At 38.5% G+C, this 20,228-nt stretch overlaps 1 protein-coding gene across 1 annotated transcript in view; it reads right to left on the bottom strand.

Annotated features, from left to right (window-relative positions):
• Positions 1-20,228, bottom strand: part of LOC103712323 (exocyst complex component SEC8) — a 53,845-nt gene that overhangs the window by 15,823 nt on the left and 17,794 nt on the right. Inside the window, exons 13-19 of the mRNA XM_039115888.1 lie at positions 14,827-14,894; positions 9,840-9,958; positions 9,699-9,748; positions 3,355-3,455; positions 2,623-2,735; positions 2,434-2,541; positions 310-507 (exon numbers count right to left, since the gene is read on the bottom strand). Coding sequence (XP_038971816.1) covers positions 310-507; positions 2,434-2,541; positions 2,623-2,735; positions 3,355-3,455; positions 9,699-9,748; positions 9,840-9,958; positions 14,827-14,894 — 757 coding nt within the window. The remainder of the gene's footprint in view (positions 1-309; positions 508-2,433; positions 2,542-2,622; positions 2,736-3,354; positions 3,456-9,698; positions 9,749-9,839; positions 9,959-14,826; positions 14,895-20,228) is intronic.

The raw sequence follows: 20,228 nt of genomic DNA, 5'->3' as shown, positions 1-20,228 counted from the left end.
GTTCCCCATATCCCACCCATCTTTAAATTTTGTACTTGATGAATCAAAATTTGTGGCAATAGGTTAGCTCCATGCAGATTCTCAATGCTTCTTGAAGAGATAACCATATGAATATGTATTAGCTTGTGAACAGTGACCTGTTTTTCTCAATATAAAATAGTAGATATGACAAATAGGGAATAATGATATAACTCAATACTTTGTGCATAGGCATACACACATACAGACACGCATACATTCATGCACCAGTATTGGTCTATGCACATAGACAAGGAACAAGTTACTGCAATAGCTGTCATGAGATAATACCTGCTTGATTGGACGCAAGCTCAATAATAAGTCACTCATTTCTGTCTCCACTTCAACAGTTTCTGCATCCGGAACATTGTTTTCAAGAAAAGGTTGCCCCGAGGATTTTCGTAAATAAGCATTTGATGGGTCAAGTCGCATCAAGCTCTCGATATCGTTCCTCCCAATAAGCATATAGCTCTGCTTTTCTAAAACAGCCTGAGAATCTCTCAAAATTGAAATGTATCAGCAGCATAAGTTGAGATAAACTAGCAAAGTATATAAATAAAATTGAAGTTTAGAGGTCAGTAAGTTAAATCTAAATCACTAATATGTATTCCAAAGTACTGAAATAAATACACAAAAGGAAACTTCCAAGGCGGGAAAGTATTTATCTGATGACTTAGAGAATTTGCCACCTTATTACATTACAAAATCAAAATTAAAAGAAAGAATTCTTCACCAATTTTTTTATTATCAGTTTTCAAAGTCCATTTCCACCAATTTTTTGCTCTCTTAGAATTTGTACTATCTGTTCAGTAAACTTCAAATTCCCTGCCCCCATTATTTGTCCTCAGGTTGAGATGGGTCACCCCAGCTCTCAACCCAAACCTCACCTGACCTTTAAGTCAGGTTGACTTTCTTATTAGCCGCAGCCCAACCTATGTTAGGTACATATTGACCCAACCAAACCTAAATTACCAGTTGGGTAGGGCCAGGCTCATGTTATACTAACCCAAGATTAGTAGCAAAATGGAGTAACACCTCAAATAGCAAAAGGGATCCTCAACTTCAGCAATCTTTGTTCTAACTTCTGGCCGTACTTTTCACATCTTCGATGTGCCTGCTTTGTTATAAAGCCCTAATTAAGACATACCAACATGCTTAAGCAGTATTCTTCTACTATTAGGTTCAAGCAAGGTTTGTCGTGCCGGTACCAGAGCCAGTACAGGTTGGCCCGTGGCATGGTTTGGTACGCCTCCATGTTGTTCTATGCTGGATCTGTACCAACACAGCATAGAGGGTGAGGGAGAATGAGAGAGGAAAAGAGAGAGAGGGGCGAGGGAGAGAGAACAGGCTCTGAAGAGCGTTGGAGGGTGCCGGAGGGCCGCAAAGGGTCGATCGAAATAGGGGTCCAGAGGGTGGAGCCTCTGCTCCGACAGCCCTCCTTCCCTCTCCCTCTCCCTCTCCCTCCCCCACCCTCTCTTTTCCTCTTTTTCTTTCTCCTTCTCCCCCTCCATTGCCAGTTTCTCGTTTTAGTTGCTAGAAGCCTGGAACCATCCTAGGCTGCCGCGGGTATGGCTCAATACACCTCAAATCGGGCGGTTCAGAACGATTCCACCAACCATGGGTTCAAGTCTATAATTCTTGGTATGTCATATTGTCTATCAAAACCTTTGGTCCCTTCACAAACTTTCATGTGTCCCCTTTTTTTTCTTACCCTTCCGTATGAAATATAGGTTGCCTCATTGTACAATAATAATGGTTCCATTATATTAATATACTCTTTTGAATAACCAGCCCTTTATCCTTAAAATCTCAAGCTTCCCATATGGACTTGTCCTTCCATCAGTAATACCTTACTTGTGCATTCATCAAATATATTGTTGCCACATATAACTTCAAATGATAAAAATCAAAGATCTGCTTCAAACAGAGCAATTTATCTATTCATACAATTACTCAGTTATAAATCACAGGCATGTCGTTATACTAGGATATAGAAAGAAAATAAGCAATACAATCAAGTTTTTATCTAAATCAAGCATATGTAACCATAGAAACATGGCTGACTTTGCCTAATACAAACGATCCCCTCTACCACTGTTCTCTTAGAATTCTCTTGCTCTGGTTGAGGCTTGAGCGCCATCAAGAAAGGGAAAGTGAATATTTGGACAAAAAGCTGAATAGCTGATCAAGGCATTTAGAACCGGAGAAACAAAACGTTGGCTAAAGCATGGCAAAACAAAAATGATAAGGAATTTGGAGATATTTTCACAAAATATTTTTTTTACGATTTAAGCAGAACACTAACTGCAGTTTCAGTATTTACACAATTATTGATATGGGATGCTCCAACAAAAACATTAGAGATGTTCTTAGGAGGATATATCTTTGTTTCTGGATAACATATATATGATTTACCTCCATGTATGAAGTTCGGCATCTTTCATAAGCACGTTCCAGGAATGTTTGCACATATTCAACAAGTTCCCCTGCATATTTTGGCATTAAACGTGCCCAGCCAAGCACCTGCAGTAATGACATATAAGAAATCAGAGTAAATTTAGAACTTAGCTGATAATCAATTACAAGGACATGATGAGAATGAACCTCTTTTGCTAAGAAATCAGTAGCTAAAAGGCCTTGCAATACAGGACGGCCCCTATCGACTACTGGGCTATACACTGAAGCAGCATGAGCCCGTGGCCTGAATGCTGCTGGACCTGAAAAGAAATTACAAGCACTGAAGTTGAATGGCATAAAACAAAAAAGATATTGAAGACTTCAACTTGTGTGGATTATATTGGATTAGCAAGTGAAAGGCAAAACAAGATGGAATATGCTCCACTTTCTATCAAGTCTTTCACCAAAGTTTGCAATCCAGGTTTGTTATCCTTTTGTCTAAAATCAGCTGATAATATTCACTATTATTTAGTACTAAAATCATTATTGCATGCACGCATGCAGGTATGGACATGAGATCGAGGGAAAGTGGGAAACACATGCATGCCTATATTCCTAGATAGCACAGAAGATGAAACTAGTAAAAAACTGTTGTCTGAGCTAAGTACATGGATGTTATTGCATCAGGAAAGTCAAATAAGCGGGATGCAATGCATTTCCATGAAACAAATTGTCATTAAATTATCAACCTTGTATATGACAGAAGGAGAGAATATTTCATGGAACTACCATTACCATAAAAGAGAAAGGTGTATTAGAAATCATAACAACAGCACATCCAACATACCAAGAAGAAAAAGGCACATAGGTTCATTTACAAAGCTATATAAAGTACCTTATGTAAGAGCATATCACTAACATAGGTTCATGGACGCTTACTTGATATAGCCTGTTGGACACATTTTCGGTAATCGACAAACATTGCTGGCAAAAAATGATCCTTCAAAAAGTTCTCTACAAATACTAACAGACCATCATTCCTGCAAAATTTAACAAACCACGTGAGACAAAGTAAGATCCACTAAAATCCACAAATATAAATAATCTATCCAATTATAGATCCGAGAAGCTTTGGATTTTATAAAAGCTAATAATGTAGCAATCATTAGAAAAGCAACAATAGGCACCAATGATGATCTGAAAAAGGACTACTTTTATGCTTGAGAAGAAATAAACACGAAAAGCATATCCACCTGACAAAATAAAAGGGACTCTAACTAATCATCAAATGCATGTTTATCTAAATTTAGTGGCATGCTCTAAACGATCGTGAGCAATAGTGTAACTTCACCCACTCAATCTTTGTTATTTTTTATTTAAGATATGATCTCTTATGACAGAAAACAAATTAACTGCATACGACTTTGTATTAATGTAGCAATATGTAGCAATATCCTCATACAACTTCTCTCCTCAAAAAGCTTAACTGATTCTGTCCTCTGAACCTCAATCAACAAACTTATACATGGATCTACTACTAGCTATACAAACAACAGTATGATTGTAACACCCAGCCCAGCTAATAAGAAACTAGACCTAGTCCACTTGATCGGCCCAGTTGTAAGAGTTGGAGTAGGAGATAGAAAAAAAAAAAAAAAAATAGAACCCTTTTAGCTTGGAGTAGGAGATGGACGCCTCCTCCATCCCGATTTCTTACAAGAATAAGGAAACCTAGCTTCCAACGGATGCTTAAAGATCCCCACACCCCCTTTTGCCTCATCGCCGAAAGATTTTGCTGATCGACACCACTAAACCACCATTGGTTCCTTTCTCCTTCTCCTCTTGCTCATCGAAGATTTCAGTTGAGCGCATGCCGAAGTCTTAGATTCTAAAAGAGATTCTCAAAATTAATTAAATCTATAGTTTGGTTTCGTTCACAAGGTAGATAATGTAACCATATTTCTAGATTTACCAGCAAATTATAAGATTATTATATTAATAAATTTGAATCATACTATTCACGATGCATGAATTTGATGAATGATATTTTATTACTGAATATGCTTGATTTTGAAATATTATGATGATGCATGGTCAAAAATATTGAACTCCTTTGATTGATTTAAATATCATATGATTTCTAGCATCAGAGACTATGTGGTGTGCATAAAACTTCAATTCAAAGTTTGGATTTATAAATTGATCTAGGGATCTTTTGTCAATGTTGTTGAGATTGCTGGTGAAATCTAGTTTTGCATGAAGAATTTGAATTTTAGAGGCTAACATGATTATCATAGAAAGCTTTCTATAGATGCTAAATACTTTGATGAAAGAAACTCTAGGAGAGATGATTAAGTCGATTTAACTCATGTCTGCTAATTTAATACCTTCTAACTTGGTGGAGCATTGAGAAAATTCTTCCAACTGTTTTTACATGTAGGAGTTTGACTTGAAATCGTCTAGTTGAATTGATAAGAGAATAAAGATTTAATTCATGTTTGAATTATAGTAGCCGGCCCATATGATAGTTTTGAATGTGTTAACTGACTCAAAGGTTAATCTAGATGGATGTGCCCGATGCATATTGGGGACGAGATTTAAAAGTTCCTCTTCAATTCAAAATTTATATTTTAGATCTTTGTAGTTCATAATACAAAGTAGTATTTTGACCGAAAGTTATTAGTAAATCCTATGATAGCTAGAAAACCTAGCTTCCAACGGCTATTTAAGTATAGCCAATTTCTTTCTCCTCTTGGCGTCACTACCGAAAGGTTTTGCCAATTGCCACCGCTAAACTACAGCCAATTTCTTTCTCCTCTTGGCGTCTAACATCTTTGGCTCACGGTGCTCACCGAAGATTTTAGTTGAGCGCTGGCTGGAGTCTTAGTACCATGCCATGCGGCTCTGGCGCGCACCGACAGACAAAAACCGATGAGGGAGGGGGAGAGGGAGAAGCAGAGAGGAAAAGAGAGAGGAGTGCTAGAGGGAGAGAGGGAGGGAGGGAGGAAAAGAGGGATAGGGTGGTAGAGAGAGAGGCGGAGGGAGGGCGAGAGAGGGCTTTCGAAGCCCTCCCTCGTCCGCAGCATCGTAATAGGGGCACAGCCAGCCGACTTCACTTAAAAAAATAAAAAAAAGTGGCCGAAGCCCCTATAGGCCTATATTGTTTCAAAATAGAGGCCCTACCCCAATTACAGTGCCGCGGAGGAGAGAGAGCTTCAAAAGCCCTCTCTCCCTCCCTTCGCCTCTCTCTCTCTCTCTACTACCCTCTCCCTCACTCTTCCACTCCCTCTCCCTCCCTCCCTCTCTCTCTGTCTCTCTTTTCCTCTCTCCTTCTCCCTCTCCATCTCCCTCGCTGGTTTCTCGAATCGAGGGTGGAACCATGCCAGCCTGCTCCCAATACGGCTTAGTATGCCCCGAACCTTTAATATTAAATTTCCTACACGACCTGAGCTAACTTGATTTATGTGAAACAATCCAGCCCAACTAGATACTACCTAACCCAAGCCAAATTTAGCTTAGGGAGTCGGGTTGGGTTCAATTAGAGAAATCCTAACCTAAGGTCTCTTTGGATTGGGGTAAGGTCAAGAGAAGTAGAGTTGGGGATGCTCTAGCATGGGTCAATTTTCAGCCCTAGCTAGTGGGCCTGGGGTGTGCACATGTAGGGTTGGGTCAGTTTGGAGATATACTTGAAAGGCTGAAATAGATCCAATTTAATCAGTTTTTTAAAACCGAAACCGAATCGAATTGGCCATCTAAAAAAATACTTGAAACCGACTCTTGACATTCGGTTTGATTCGGCTTGGCTTATCGAGTTGATATTATGTGGGCTGGGCGAAATGGGCTGGCTAAGTCTAAACATAAGAATTCCATTTTATATGGAGTTGATGTTCAATAGGTTGGGTTAAATGGGCAGGGACTAAATCTAAACACAAAAATTTCATTTTTAGATATAAGAAAAAATATAAAGAAAATTTTAAAAATTTAAAATAAATATATATATATATTGGGTCAGGTTGGTTCGGTTTGAATTGATTTTTTAAGAACTCAAACCGAAACCAAACCAAAATTTTCAGTTCATGCTTTTCTCAAACCGATACCAAACAGAATTTTAAAAAACTGATATAAACCGAACCAAAGGGATCGGTTTGGATTGGGTTTGCGGTCCGGCCCCTTTTTTTTGCACGCCCCTAGGATGGTTAGATCAAGGATAGAGAGCCTTAACTTGCAGTAGCATTTCCACTAAAACCATGTATTAGATGTTGATGACCACAAAATTAGGACAATCAGTGAGGTTTTAAATCAAGGTCTATCGAACCATCCCGAATCATCGTGCTTTGGGGCATATCGAATCAAATAGACATGGAACTGGGATAGTTCCTAAAATTGGCTCAAAATAGGTGCAAAATTGATTTGAACCGAGTGGAACCGGGTTCTACTTGTTTTGGTTCAGTTCTCACCAGTACCTATTGGTTCGGGGCCAAATCGATCCCCTTACATAAAACCCCCAACCCTCCTGTCACTCTCATATGACATGCACTCTTTTCTCTCCTCGATTGCTCGCTTACTTGCTCTCTCTCTCTCTCTTGATCCTCTATCAATCCGCCAATGAAGATTTTTCATCCTTCACCATTAGAGCACCTTCAACCAACCACCCCTTAGATTGAGGTAAGCCTGGCACCTCTTCCCCATCCTCATCCTCCTAGGCCGCTAGTAAGATGCTAGCCTTCACCACATCCACCACCACCATCTCCACCACCCTCTGCTAGCCACCAATAGGAGGCCGGCCTCCCCCCTCCTTGCCCCTCTCTTAAAATCTAGGACAAACCCTAGACTGGTGAATCTACTCTTATCGGTACCCTATTGCATATCACGCATCAAACCATACCAAACCAATACTTGATCGATACCGGTTATGGAACCATTTTTGTGGACCATGTTTTACGTCTCATGGGATGGGGGCATCCTAGTTTTGATTTGGAATGAGACATCGCACATGCTGAAATCCAGGATGATGGAATTCCCTCCTAGTACATTTCCTAACTTGTCCTATCCCGATACTTGGGGTGGTGGGAAACCCCGCTATCCTACCAATATTTAAAACCTTGATTGTCAGCTCATAAAGCTTACTGATTCAAGTAGAATCCACCATACAAAATTATGAATTAGAGGATCCTACAAGATGATGCAATCTTGGAAGGTAATGTCTAGCTAGCTCCTTGTGTAGTTGAATACTCATAAAATAACCCTATTATACATTTTATAATGTGTACACAAACATCGTATGTTATTATACATAAGAGATTATGTCGTTATGGCCTACAATAAGTGAATGTAATTGGACATTTTCCTTTAATATTGTTGACCATATATTCAAGTGATTCAACAATTGGTCCTCGAGTGACATGGCATTAGAGCTTCTTGCACTTGAGCTTTGCCATCAACTTTGGAGAAACACAAACAAAATTAGGAGTGGAAATTGGGCAAGTCAACCTGAACCCAACCCTAGCCCAATCTAAAATTGGGTCGGGCTTGGACGTGTTTAGGCATGACCAATGTTGAGTTTGGGGTGGAAATTGTAACTCAATTCAAATTCATGTTGGGTTTGGACTCAGATATCGAGCAACATGACGCAACTCGAACCCATATAAATTATAATATACATATATTAAATGCAACTCCATTTTCCATGATGACATTAGTGTCCATTTAATTAGATGAAATTAGGATCCATATTACACTCATGTTACAAACCCTAGTTCATCTTGTTTTATTCGTATAGCATCGGAGCATTTGTAGGCAAGGTTAGCCAAACCATCCCGAACTAGGCGGTTAGGGCCGTATCAAACCAAACCAATCAAAAACTGAAATGGTTCGGATGATCCAGATGGTTTGGCACTTAAAAAAAAAAATCAAGCCCCCTCTCCCCCAAAGTAATCGCCTTGTTCGACCTCCCCTCTTGGATGCCTCCTTGAGCCCCCCCCAACCCCCAGTGGTCGCCTTGCTCGATCTCCCTCTCGGATACCTCCTCGCCCAATCCCAACCCTCCATGGTTTCCTCGCTCAATATCTTTCTCGGATGCCACCTCACTTGATCTTTGCTGGAGATTCCCTTTCCCATCCTTCCTTCTCCCTTTCCCGTCCTTTCTCCCCTTCCTCTCTCTAACCCCCTAGGGTTAGGGTTAGGGTTTGAGTTCTCTCTCCCTCCCTCTCTCTCTCTCCACTTCCCTCCCTCCCTCCCTTTCCTTCTTCCTCTCCCCCTCCCTCCTCCCGCTCCCCCTCCCTCTTCCTGTTCAGTACACTACAACACGTCATGGTATGGACTCGTACCATACCATATCGGTAGCCGACCGGTGCAAGTCACAGTATCGGTTCGGCGAACCATGTTTGTAGGTAAACTTGGCTGAACTAATCCACCCAACTTGACCCCACATGACCCAAATTGCACCAACCCAATTTTGTATTTAAGCTCAAAAAATTGAGGTTGGGTTGGTTTAAGTTGAGAAGCCCGAGGTAAAGGTCAAGTTGCGTTGGATTGGATTCTGGGCATAGGTCTCGGGTCTCGAGTTGGGCTTGGGCCAATCTCCAACTCAACCCAACCCAACCCAACCGATTTCCACACCAATCATAGGCTCATGGAGTCATATTAGAGTATTGTTGGACTCTAGGAAGTTCTTATAGCAATCAAGTAAAACTTTTACAATCCATCACTTAGTAGTAATTTTAATTGAATTCCTGCGCAGATATTATATGTAGCATTAACATTAGGTAGAGAATAAAAAATTTGAATGTTGTCACATAGCTGATAAGGTTCTAATAATTATAATGAACAAAACATCTCATACAAAATAAATCAAAGTAGATACCCATGTCATGATGATAAAGTGGAAAGCAGATACTAAAGCCATATGATCCACAGAGTGTTTAATTTGGTGATTATAGCACTTGTTTCTTGGTTCATTTTAAGGTTCGATTAAATAACCGCAAATGTAAGTTCTGTAAAAGAGGATGAAAATTATTAAAAATATTTAATAATAATAAAGAAACTTTTATAGCTGTTTCAGCAAGGCAACTTTGTGTGCATGCATGTGTTAGAGAAGTGGGAGCATAGTACCAGCCTATAAATCATAAGATCAGAGGACAACAGAGAAAACACTCGTTAGACCAAAACCACAAGAATGATTGTGCATAAGAAGATATGACAAGTGGATGCATTAAAACAAACAGCAAATGAGTTATATATTCAAAATGGAGCTGTGGAGCATGGCAATTGAACTTCTAACATACCCAAGTTGTGAATACTTATTCGGCAGCATTGATGCAATTTTGTCAGTAAACTGCAAAGAGCAACAAATCAGCAAATATCAATAAAATTATCTGCAAAATACAATATACAGACATAATAAAAAGCTTATGTACACATGTAACCTGGAGAACTGGGCGATAAACTGATGCTGCTAGATAAATTCCCTGATCAGGAAGAACAGCTGCAGTTCCATATCCTTCTTGTTGCACATTTGAACCCCTCCGCCATCCTTGACCAGCACCTAAAATTTTGAAGAAACTCGACAAATGATTAAGTCATAATAATAAATAAATCAACAGCATAATGAAATTTTAGAAGAACAACAATTCATCTAAACAATAAACTTGACTTTTATTCATCAATTTGAAGTGAACAATTACTTATTTAGATCAGAAATTCAAAAACATGTGGAAATAATAGAATTTCAGAATTAGAGATATTCTGTACAAACCCTATCAGTTATGAGGAACATTTGAACATAATGTGTTTGTTCAATTCTGAGCATTTACATAACTAGGAGTGTGTCACACATTGATAAGGTGTTGGAAGATGGCTCTAACAGACAGTAATTTTTGGATGAACAAGTCTTCACCCTTGGGCAGTTCATAGTAAGAGCACTATTTCTTTTACACCAGAAACATTCACCATTGACTGTTGTCTGATACATCTGGGCCTACCTCCAAGCAGCAGAGTGATGACTCCAGCTGACACGTGGGTGTAATTCATAGTGAATTGTTCCACGGCCAAATTGTTGCAGGTTCATATACACATGCATTGTACTTTATTCTTACACTTGAGGGCATTATTATGCAGTCATTATTTCTGTAAACATTTTGAAGTCAAACAAGACAACCCAGCAAGGAACACATCCACTGACTAGGTCCATGTCAAACAGGAACCTGATCAGACAAAATCCTGACCAAGTGTGCAATATTATTTCAAAGCCACTAATATTTACACTAACAAAAGTATTGTTCCCAATATGCCAGAACGTGTCTAATGCTTAACTGTCTTCAGTTGTAATGATGTTGGGTAACATCGTCTGGACAAATTATGTCATGCAGATTAAGTTTTCTTATTATTCTGAGAGTTTCCATGCTACATCATGTTTTCCTGGTGATTATGATTTATGATCAAAATGGTAATTTTATATGCCAAGGATATCATATTTATGCAACGAAATCACAACAAAGGAGGAAACTTTTATTTTATCCCAAAAAGGAAACTAGTAAATATAAGAAGGCAGTGGAACTGGCTGTCACTTATCTAGACTCTATCATTTTTCTCGAAGTTCAATCTTCTACGATATCAGCATTTTTCCTGTCACATACTTGTGTACAATCTGAGCCATATAACAGGTTTGTTTCAAAAAGTAACATGCTGACTTAGGGCTTCAGTAGTGTTATTATGTAAATCATGCTTTAAAAGCTTCTGTAATATTTTCAACATGTTTAATCCACATTAAACTCAAAAGGTCAGCATTGTAAAGTTCATTGAATTCTACTAGATCAAGAACACGTAGAGAGCATTATTTGCATAGATAGGTTTAAGTATAAAAACACAAAAATTGATGTAAAGCATTCATACAATATCCATATACTAATCTCATAAAAGTACCTAACAAATTCATCAATAGACAAATTGTTCTCTAATCGGACTACCAATTACCGAACCGGGTCATACCGCCCGATTCGGACCAAACCAAGCCGATCCGGTCTCTGATCGGGTCGGTTCGTGCATCGAAAACGGTTCCGGCCCCTACGGAGCCGGAGCTACAGTAATTCCAGCCGCAACAAGAGCGAACCAGACGGAACCGGACAGAAGGGGCCAAAACCACAGTAATTCCAGCTGGAACAAGAGCGAACCAGACAGTTCCATCCGATTCGGTCAGGACTCGATGCGAACCAGTCGGTTTGCACAGAGTCCGGTCAATTTTGCCACCGAAACATTAGAAAACATAAAAAAACATCAAGAAAATAAAAAAAATCAAATTAGACTTAAATTCATAAAAAAAAGTTCGACAAGAGAGAGAACTTCCAAAAAAATGAAAAATATGGCGTGTGGATGCATGAACCAGGCCAAGAATTGCCGAACCAAGCCATCTGGTCCCGTATCGGTTCGATTCGGTCAGAACCAGTACCGAACCGGACCGGAGGACGATCGGTACGGTACCCGATATCGGTTCGGCAATCCTTGAATCAATATAATCCAATTGGTTCAAATCAAAGTTCATCGAACTGGTACCGAGACCTGTACCAGTCGGCGACCGGTATGGTTTGGTACCGGTTCGGTACCAGTTTGAATCGGACGAAACCGACCAATTCCGTCAATTTTTGGCCGGTTCCGGCCACATCCAATCAGGTTTCGGCCCCTAGGAGGCTGGAACCATTTTTCATTGGAGAACTGATCCAGTTGGAGACCGGGTCGGCTCGGTTCGGGCTAAACCGGGCGGTTTAGCTCAGTTCAGCAATCATTGGTTCAAATACATGCACTTTCTTGACATAAAAATATTCAAGTAGGGCAAAGCTAGGTGGTGGGGTTGTTGCGCCACAAGCTCCCAGAGGTCAGTTGAGATCTCTGACAAGTAATACTCCAAGCCTTTGTTATTGAGAAAATTTTGAAAAATTAATTATCTTTGGCGTAGTAAATAGTTTGAATTGGGCTTAGTTTAGTTATATCAAAATCTCTTGTTGTTAGTCATTTTGTAACAGTTTTCAAGTTAAGTTTTGATCAATGTTTATTTTATTGAATTCAAAATTATATTAAGACCAATCCTAGTAGTTTAATATCATTAGATTTATAAGAATTCAGGTTTTTATTTTAAAAAAAACACACACACACAGCTTGACATGGAAGAGAACTGACAATCCATAATCAGCTAGAAATGAGAGCCTATGTGCCATACCATTTTTAGGAATTATTGTCATGGCCTTGTTTGATCCCCAATCATATTAGGAAGTTGACAATGCTTATTTGATTTATTTTGATCCTAATAATAATTTCCTAATAAGATTTCTATTTATCATAGCAACATGAAAACTTATGAAGTGACTGAGATCAAGATTAGCCGAACCGGTACTGAGTCTTGTACTGGTCGATTACCATGTTTGGTATGGGGTGAACTGGGCAGTTCACCTCGCTCGGTTCACCTCAGTTCGACGAACCATAATTCAAGCCTTTTGAGATATTATAAAAGGAGGGCCACCGGTTCAAACAGGTGCGAACCGCTCGATTCTGCTTCGAACTGTCCGATTCAGAGCAGTTCATGCTATTTTCTGAAAAACAACGCCAAATCGTGCCGATTCGGTTTGGAACGGGGTAAACCGGCCAATTCGGTCCAGTTCGGCAAACCATGATTGCAATTATTAGTATACTGAAGTGCTCAAATTGGTATACGACTTGGAAACAAACTTATAGAGCACTCCCAAACCTTGGGACATTTTCTCTTAGAGTTAAAAGTTATTTCCTACTTTCACTTTGAGAGGATGGTGGAGCCCATACATTGGCTTTTAATACTGGTACAACTAGGACATGAGTCCTAGAGAGTCTATAACCATAAAAGTCTATACATAAGTAGTGCTTTTGTCTGGCATCCAAAGTACTTCAGTGTGGGCATCCATGATGTGGAGTTTGATAGCAACGAGGAAGTCCCGAGACTTGGCAAAAGTGAACAGTATAGAGTCAAGGCTTCTGTTTCTAATAAAATAAATATTTATTAATAATTTAATATCCTAAATTTCTTCTTTCTCTATTCTTATCCTAAATATATATAGTTAATTTTCTGCATATATATTCAGAGTTAAAAAATTCTCTATACTGTAATTTCTGATACAAAACCTGTTTTAATTTTCTGAGAATTTTCTGGTTTTAAAATTTCTGGATGTTAGATCATCTGAAAATTAAATTTCTGTATATTACATTTCAAGAACTAAATTTGCATAAAATAAATTCTCAAAAGTTACATTCCAAAAAAATGAAGTCTGACCTTCTGCAAATTAATTTTCTGAATGCTGCATCCTAGTTTTAAATTTGTGCATATTATATTTGGATATACTAAAATTCTGTAACATAATTTTCTGTAAAATAAAATAAAAAATCTGCAGAAATTTCTGCGTAATAAATAACAGTCCCCTGAATTTCACATACATTTATTTCTAAAACTCAGTTTCTTAAACAGAAATTTCTTAATTTCTATGCAGAAATAACAGAAAAGCAAAATCTGGTTATTAAATTTCTGTAAATTATACTTCTATAACTTAGTTTATGCAGATAAAGAATTCTACATATTAATTTATGTACAATAAAAGTACAGCAAACTAAATTTCTGAATAGTATACTTTGCATCTAATGTATTTTAACTATTTTAACTAATTAAAAATCATGGATAGACTCTAGCAAAAAAAAAATCATGGATAGACTCTAGCAAAAAAAAAATCATGGATAGCGAAAACCTTCAAATTAGTTCAGCTTATAAACCGCAAATCACATGCTTTGCTTTGAAATATAAATGATCCAATAAATATTGAAAATCAGTTTTTGGGTTTTATTATCATTCCGATGAATTCTTTGTAGACCAAGAATGGATTTTGTAAATTCTAGCAATTCAACCAGGTTATATTTTGATATGTTGCAATATAATTGCTAGGACATTGAGAGGGTGGCTTTTGTTTACTTTGGATGTTGCTAAGACTGTGCCCTTGGGATTAGGATTGAGATCAAATTGCATTTTTTTGAGGATGTTGGTTGCCATAATTGAAAAGGATAAGTGGTAAGTGGTCATGCACAAGTAGGACTTAATGAAACAAGTTTAGAAAATAGAAACAATTCTGGAAGAACAATGTGAATATCTCCTATGTAATAAATTGGCAACTCAGTGAAAAAGCAACCAACATTTTGTGCAATAACTCAGCAAAAGTCTAGTGAAACAATAAACAGATTTCGTGACGAACGAATACTACGAAGACCCAAATACAACAAATACTACTACAAATAAGAATTAATACAACCATGCCTTCAAAAACAGATTGCATTCACTTGAGATTAAATTTTCAGCTACCAATACAAAGAAAAAAATAGCCTCATCCAATCATGAGTAGATTAGATGTATACCTTGGTTAGGCATTGATACAGCTGCATCTGTAAATCGAAAGGCAAAAGAAAGGCCTTCTGATCCATCCCTATAACCAAATAGTAACTATATTGAGATGAACTCGTTGATAAGAATAACTAGCTAACTGTATATAAGGTAATCAAAGATGTATACCATAAGCATGCATAGCGTTTACATGAAATAGGTGTTCACATGTGAATGACTTTAAATGAAATATGGTTTGACTTATGTACCACCTAAAATTAGTAAAAATTACTGGAATACTTTAATGTACAAGGATCTAAAATTCAAAAGGACAATGGAGATTGATTATCGACCTTGTAAGTACCAAAAATCATGTTGCTTCAAAAAAAAAAAAAATCATCATAATCATCTAGCCTTTTCACAGCTACTTGAGTCTGGCTTTATGGATCCTCATTCACCAACTTATCTAAGGCCACCTCTGATGTTATGCCTAGTTTCTTCTTAGCCTTCCTGATAACCTCCATCGATGTTAATTTAGGTATTCCTCTTTTTTTCTTACAACCTACAATACAAACTAAAGTATGTATCATTCCTTATAGGAGCTTCCTCATATCTCTGTTGTACTATCTATGCCATCTCAATCAGTTTTTCATCACTTTGTCCTTAATCTGAGCAACTTTGACAACTATAATATATTCATATACAAAGTAAAGTACCTACCTTTCCTTACAAGAGCTTCCTCAAATCTTCGTTGTACATGTCTACACCATCTCAATCAATTTTTCATCACTTTGCCTTTAACCTGAGCAACTCCAACAACTCTAATATGTGCATTCTATTTCGATCCTTTTTAGTTGTACCACACATTCATCTTAACATTCTTATTTTTGTCACACTCGAACTATTTTCATGTGCTTTCTTTATTGCCCAGCATTCTGAGTCATACAATATTGCAAGCCTTATTGTTGTTTTATAAAATTTTTCCTTAAGTCTCCCATGTATGCGTCTATAACATAATATTCCATATACACCTCTTCAGTTCGTCCAACCAGCTCTAATTCTATTACTGACATCTTCATCAGTTCCCCGATTATTTTGTATAATAGATTCTAAATAACAAAATCGATCACTTTGTGGTATCTCTTGTTCATGAAACTTAGTTGATATTACGACTTCATTTCCATTCTTATTAAATTTGCATTCCATATATTGTCTTTGTTCTACTTATTTTTTAAGTCCTTACCCTTTAAAGTTTTCCTCTATAATTCCAATTTGGTATTTAAACTAGTTTTCTTTCTGTCAATCAATAACATCATTTGCAAATACTATACACCATGTTACATCTTCCTGAATATTAGATGTGAGTTCATCCATAATAATACAAAATGATATGGGCCTAGTGCTAATTCTTGATGTAAGTCTAATATGACTAGAAAAACACTCGTTGATAGCCCACATACATGTCCCTGATTATTTCAATATACCATTTATGTACATCCGTCCTTAAAGCTCACCAAATCACTTTTCTTGGCATCTTATCATAATCTTTCGTTAAATCAATAAAGACCATATACAGACTTTTTCCTTTTTCTTTATATTTTTTATCACTTGACCAGGTAAAAAGGCCACCTCCATTGTTGATCTTTTAGGCACAAATCTAAATTGGTTATCTGAAACAGTTATTATTTTTCTTAATCTTCGTTCAATTACCATTTCCCATAATTTTATAGAGTGACTCACAAGCTCAATTCCTTGATAATTAGAAAAGTTTCATATATCATCTTTATCCTTATAGACTATGGTTTGCCAAACCGGTCGACTCGGGGCAATCAAACTGGACCAGTCGGCTACTGGCCCACTTTCGATAATATTGGTTTAGTATATATTCGCTCACTCTAGCCCCAGCCCCTCTATGCATTCGTTTTTTCGTTCAATCATGGCTTCACCTATTCCCCTCCTTCGAAACCTTAATGGCCTCCGTCTTCGGCACTCAATGATAACAGCATCACAAACGACAAGTTTCCCTCGGTAAGTCTCTCTCTCCTCTCCTTTCTCTCTCCCTCCTCAACAACGACGGCCTCTCCCTCCCTCTCCCTCTCTCCTTCCCTTCCTCCCTATCCCACTCCCTCTCCCTCCGGCTCTCCCCCGTTCGACCATGATGGCCTCTCAGCCCTCTCCCTCTCTCTCGACTTCTCTCCCCCCTCCCTCTTTTGCTCTCTCCTTCAACCTCTCCCTCTTCGTCTCTAGCTCTCTCTGTTTTGGTATACTTGAAACGGCACAGTACGGATCTATACCACGCCAAATCTGTCACCAACGGATACACCCTCCGATACCAGTTCAGTGAACCTTGTTATAGATTGCTATTATAATACTTCTCCAATCATATAGCATCTTCTTGGTTTTCATAATTTTATTAAATAGGTTAGTAAGTGAATTTTACTCAATATCTCCCATGATTTTTTAAACCCCGATAAGAATTTCATTTGGCCCCAATGCCTTATATTTTTGCATCTTTTCAAAGCTATCTACACTTTGCTTTTATGAATTGTACAAATAGAACCTTGACTTCTTCCTTACTATATTTTTTTCAATAAATTTTTAGTAGAATCCTCATTTAATATTTTTTTTTAAATAATGCCTCCATCTTTCTTTAATTTCCTAATTTTCTTATTACCTTTTATCCTCACTTTTAATACATCTAGCTTGATCAAAATTTTTACTTTTCCTTTTCTAGTTTTAGCTATTTTTATCCTCACTTTTAATCACGATCCTTTGTTTCGAACTCTTTTTAGTTTCAAATTTTGAATTGAAGCCAACAAAGTACATGCCGACTTTTCTTTAGTGAACCTGGCAAACAGTCTATCAACTTCAGTTCAAATTTGAAAATAAAAAAAAGAGCTCGTAAAGTGCCGGATACGGACCTCTATTGTATCGTACCACTCACCGACCAATATCGGTCCCGAACTCCCGATACTATTTCAACGAACCATGATTCCACCACCAAGTTTCTTTATGCATACATCTTTTTCCCTTTTGACTCTCGTAAAACATCTTTAGCTACCTCTTAATATAGTTGGCCATTTGGTCCCAAATTTTGTTCAGTCTAGTCCTTAAATTCTAACTTTCCTCCCTTAATAATTTATCCCTGAAAGGTATAACATTTTCCCCTTTTAAATTCCACTATCTTATGTTTGAATGTTTATTAATTTCTTTTCCTTTCTTCTTGCACTTAAACATCTAAAACTAGCAACCCATGTTGTGTGGTTAAACTCTCAGGTGGTATTGCCTTATCATTGTTACATGTTGATCTTTCTTTTCTCTCAGTGAAAAAGTAACCTATTTGTAACAAATTTGATATGTGCTTAAAGGTTATTAAGTGCTCATCTCTTTTCTTAAATTATATATTTGCAATTGCTGAAACATAAGCTACTGCGAATTTAAAGATCTAATCTTCCATTAGCTCTCATCTCCAAAATCAAACCCCCTAAGTACTCACTCATCTCCTATGCCTATTTAGATCACTAGTCACCAAAGTCTGCAGAAGCATCCCAAACTGTCCGGTTCGAGGCGTCCCGGCCGTATCAGCAGCGGACTGGGGCGGTTCCAGCATTAAAACCGAGACGTCGTCGCCGGAAGAGAAGGAGAAGAAAAAAAAGAAAAGAGAGAGAAAGCAGTAACGCGAGGGAGAGGGAAAAGAACGAAGAAAGGCTGTCCGGCGGAGGCCGGGGAGCCTCCACGCAGAGGAGGCAGAGTACGGGATGACGCGAGGCGAGGCTCCGCCTTCGAGAGCCTCCGCGCGGAGGAGGCGGAGGCCAGGGAGACGCGGAGGCGGGACTCCGCCTCCGATCCCCTGTTTTGTTTGAAACAGGGGCCCGGAGGGGGCCTCTTTAATTTTTGCCCTTTTTAAGTTGAAGTCAACCCCTTAATTAAGTGAAGTTAGCAATGGATTTGCTGACTACAACTTAAAAAATGTAAAAATAAAAAGGGCCCCCTTCGGGCCCCTATTTCGAACAAAACAAAGGACCGGAGGCGGAGCCCCCCTCCGCGTCGCCCCGGCCTCCGCCAACCGGCCCTAGCCGGCCTCTCTTCCTTCCTCTCCCTCTCCCTCCCTCCCCCGCTCTCTCTTTTCCTCTCTCGTTCTCCCTCTCCTCCGTCTTTTCTACTATGTCAATACGGGCCTGCACCGTGTCGTACCAGGCCCGTACCGACTCATCCTACTGGACAACTAGTACCGGTTCCCCCAACATTGTCCATGACTTTCCTATTTGCATGTACAATTTTTTTATCATTCGTTGATCCACTACTATTCCCACTCCAGTTCTATTACATCCTTACCAACATATAATAGCTACTAAAACATGATGAGTAAAAGTTGAAGACATAATATTCAAGTACAAGTGATCTATCAAGATTTTCAGATTATAGTTCGAAAAGAAAATAAACTGATGCACTTGAAAGTAGGCTGCAAGTGGGTCGGTTTGGATATAGCTCTTATGTAGCTCTATTTCCCCTTTCTTCACAATTTCTGTTGTTTTTTTCCCACTAGAGGCTTGACAAGACACCTCTAGAGTGCAGACATTTCCCACTTACTAAATTATTCAGCAAACTGACATGAAACTCTCAGATCTAGAAATGAAGAATTCAAATCCGAACCCTAAAATCAAATATACGGTTCCAGTCCAATTCTAAATCCTTTTGCACCATTTTTTGCAATATTATCCCAAGTGCAATCCATATTGATATCTACATTTAGACACTGCTAAGCACGAGGAATGGAGTTTCAGACCTAAGCAAAGGCTGAAATCAAAAAAAGTCATGGAACCTATCATGTAATTAGAATGTAAGATATCCATGGAAGCTGACCACATCAATATTTTAAATTGTTGACAGCTAAAAGTTGAGCATCTGTAGGAGAGCCCTGGTGCCAATGAGAACAAGTCATGTGGAAGAGGATTTGAGCGAACAGGGAAGCTACCTCAAGTGGTACCATAATGCTTGAGGCAAACAGCACCCTCGGTCACATGAGAAAAGTTTGGATAAAAGGGAACTAAGCACACAGATCACAGGACTGGCTAGGCACACGAATTCCAAAGGCCACAGAAGGGCCCCATCCTGGGAAGTAACCATGAAAGCAGAAGCGAGAAGCATTGGTGTAACTGTTCATGAGTCTTTGGTATCAGCATGGGCAGTTGCCAATTGAGAAGGCTATTCAAGCCAGATTGAAGAAGGGAGGAAGGCATCAGCCAGCTCACCATCAACATGAACTTCTCAGTCATCTTATTCCATTGTTCATTGTAATTTGTTTTCTCTAGTAGACTAATCTGTGTTACTTTGAGATCCTGAGCTGCACTCCAGTGGGACTTTTTTTATCAATTTTGTTGTTTTGAATGAAAGTATGTTTCTTTTATTAAACAGTAGGGTAATGATTAGATAATTT

The sequence above is a fragment of the Phoenix dactylifera genome, unplaced genomic scaffold, assembly GCF_009389715.1.
Source record: "Phoenix dactylifera cultivar Barhee BC4 unplaced genomic scaffold, palm_55x_up_171113_PBpolish2nd_filt_p 000026F, whole genome shotgun sequence".
Lineage (NCBI taxonomy): Eukaryota > Viridiplantae > Streptophyta > Magnoliopsida > Arecales > Arecaceae > Phoenix > Phoenix dactylifera.
The sequence above is the reverse complement of the archived record's forward strand: the minus strand, read 5'-3'. Positions and strand labels throughout refer to the sequence as shown.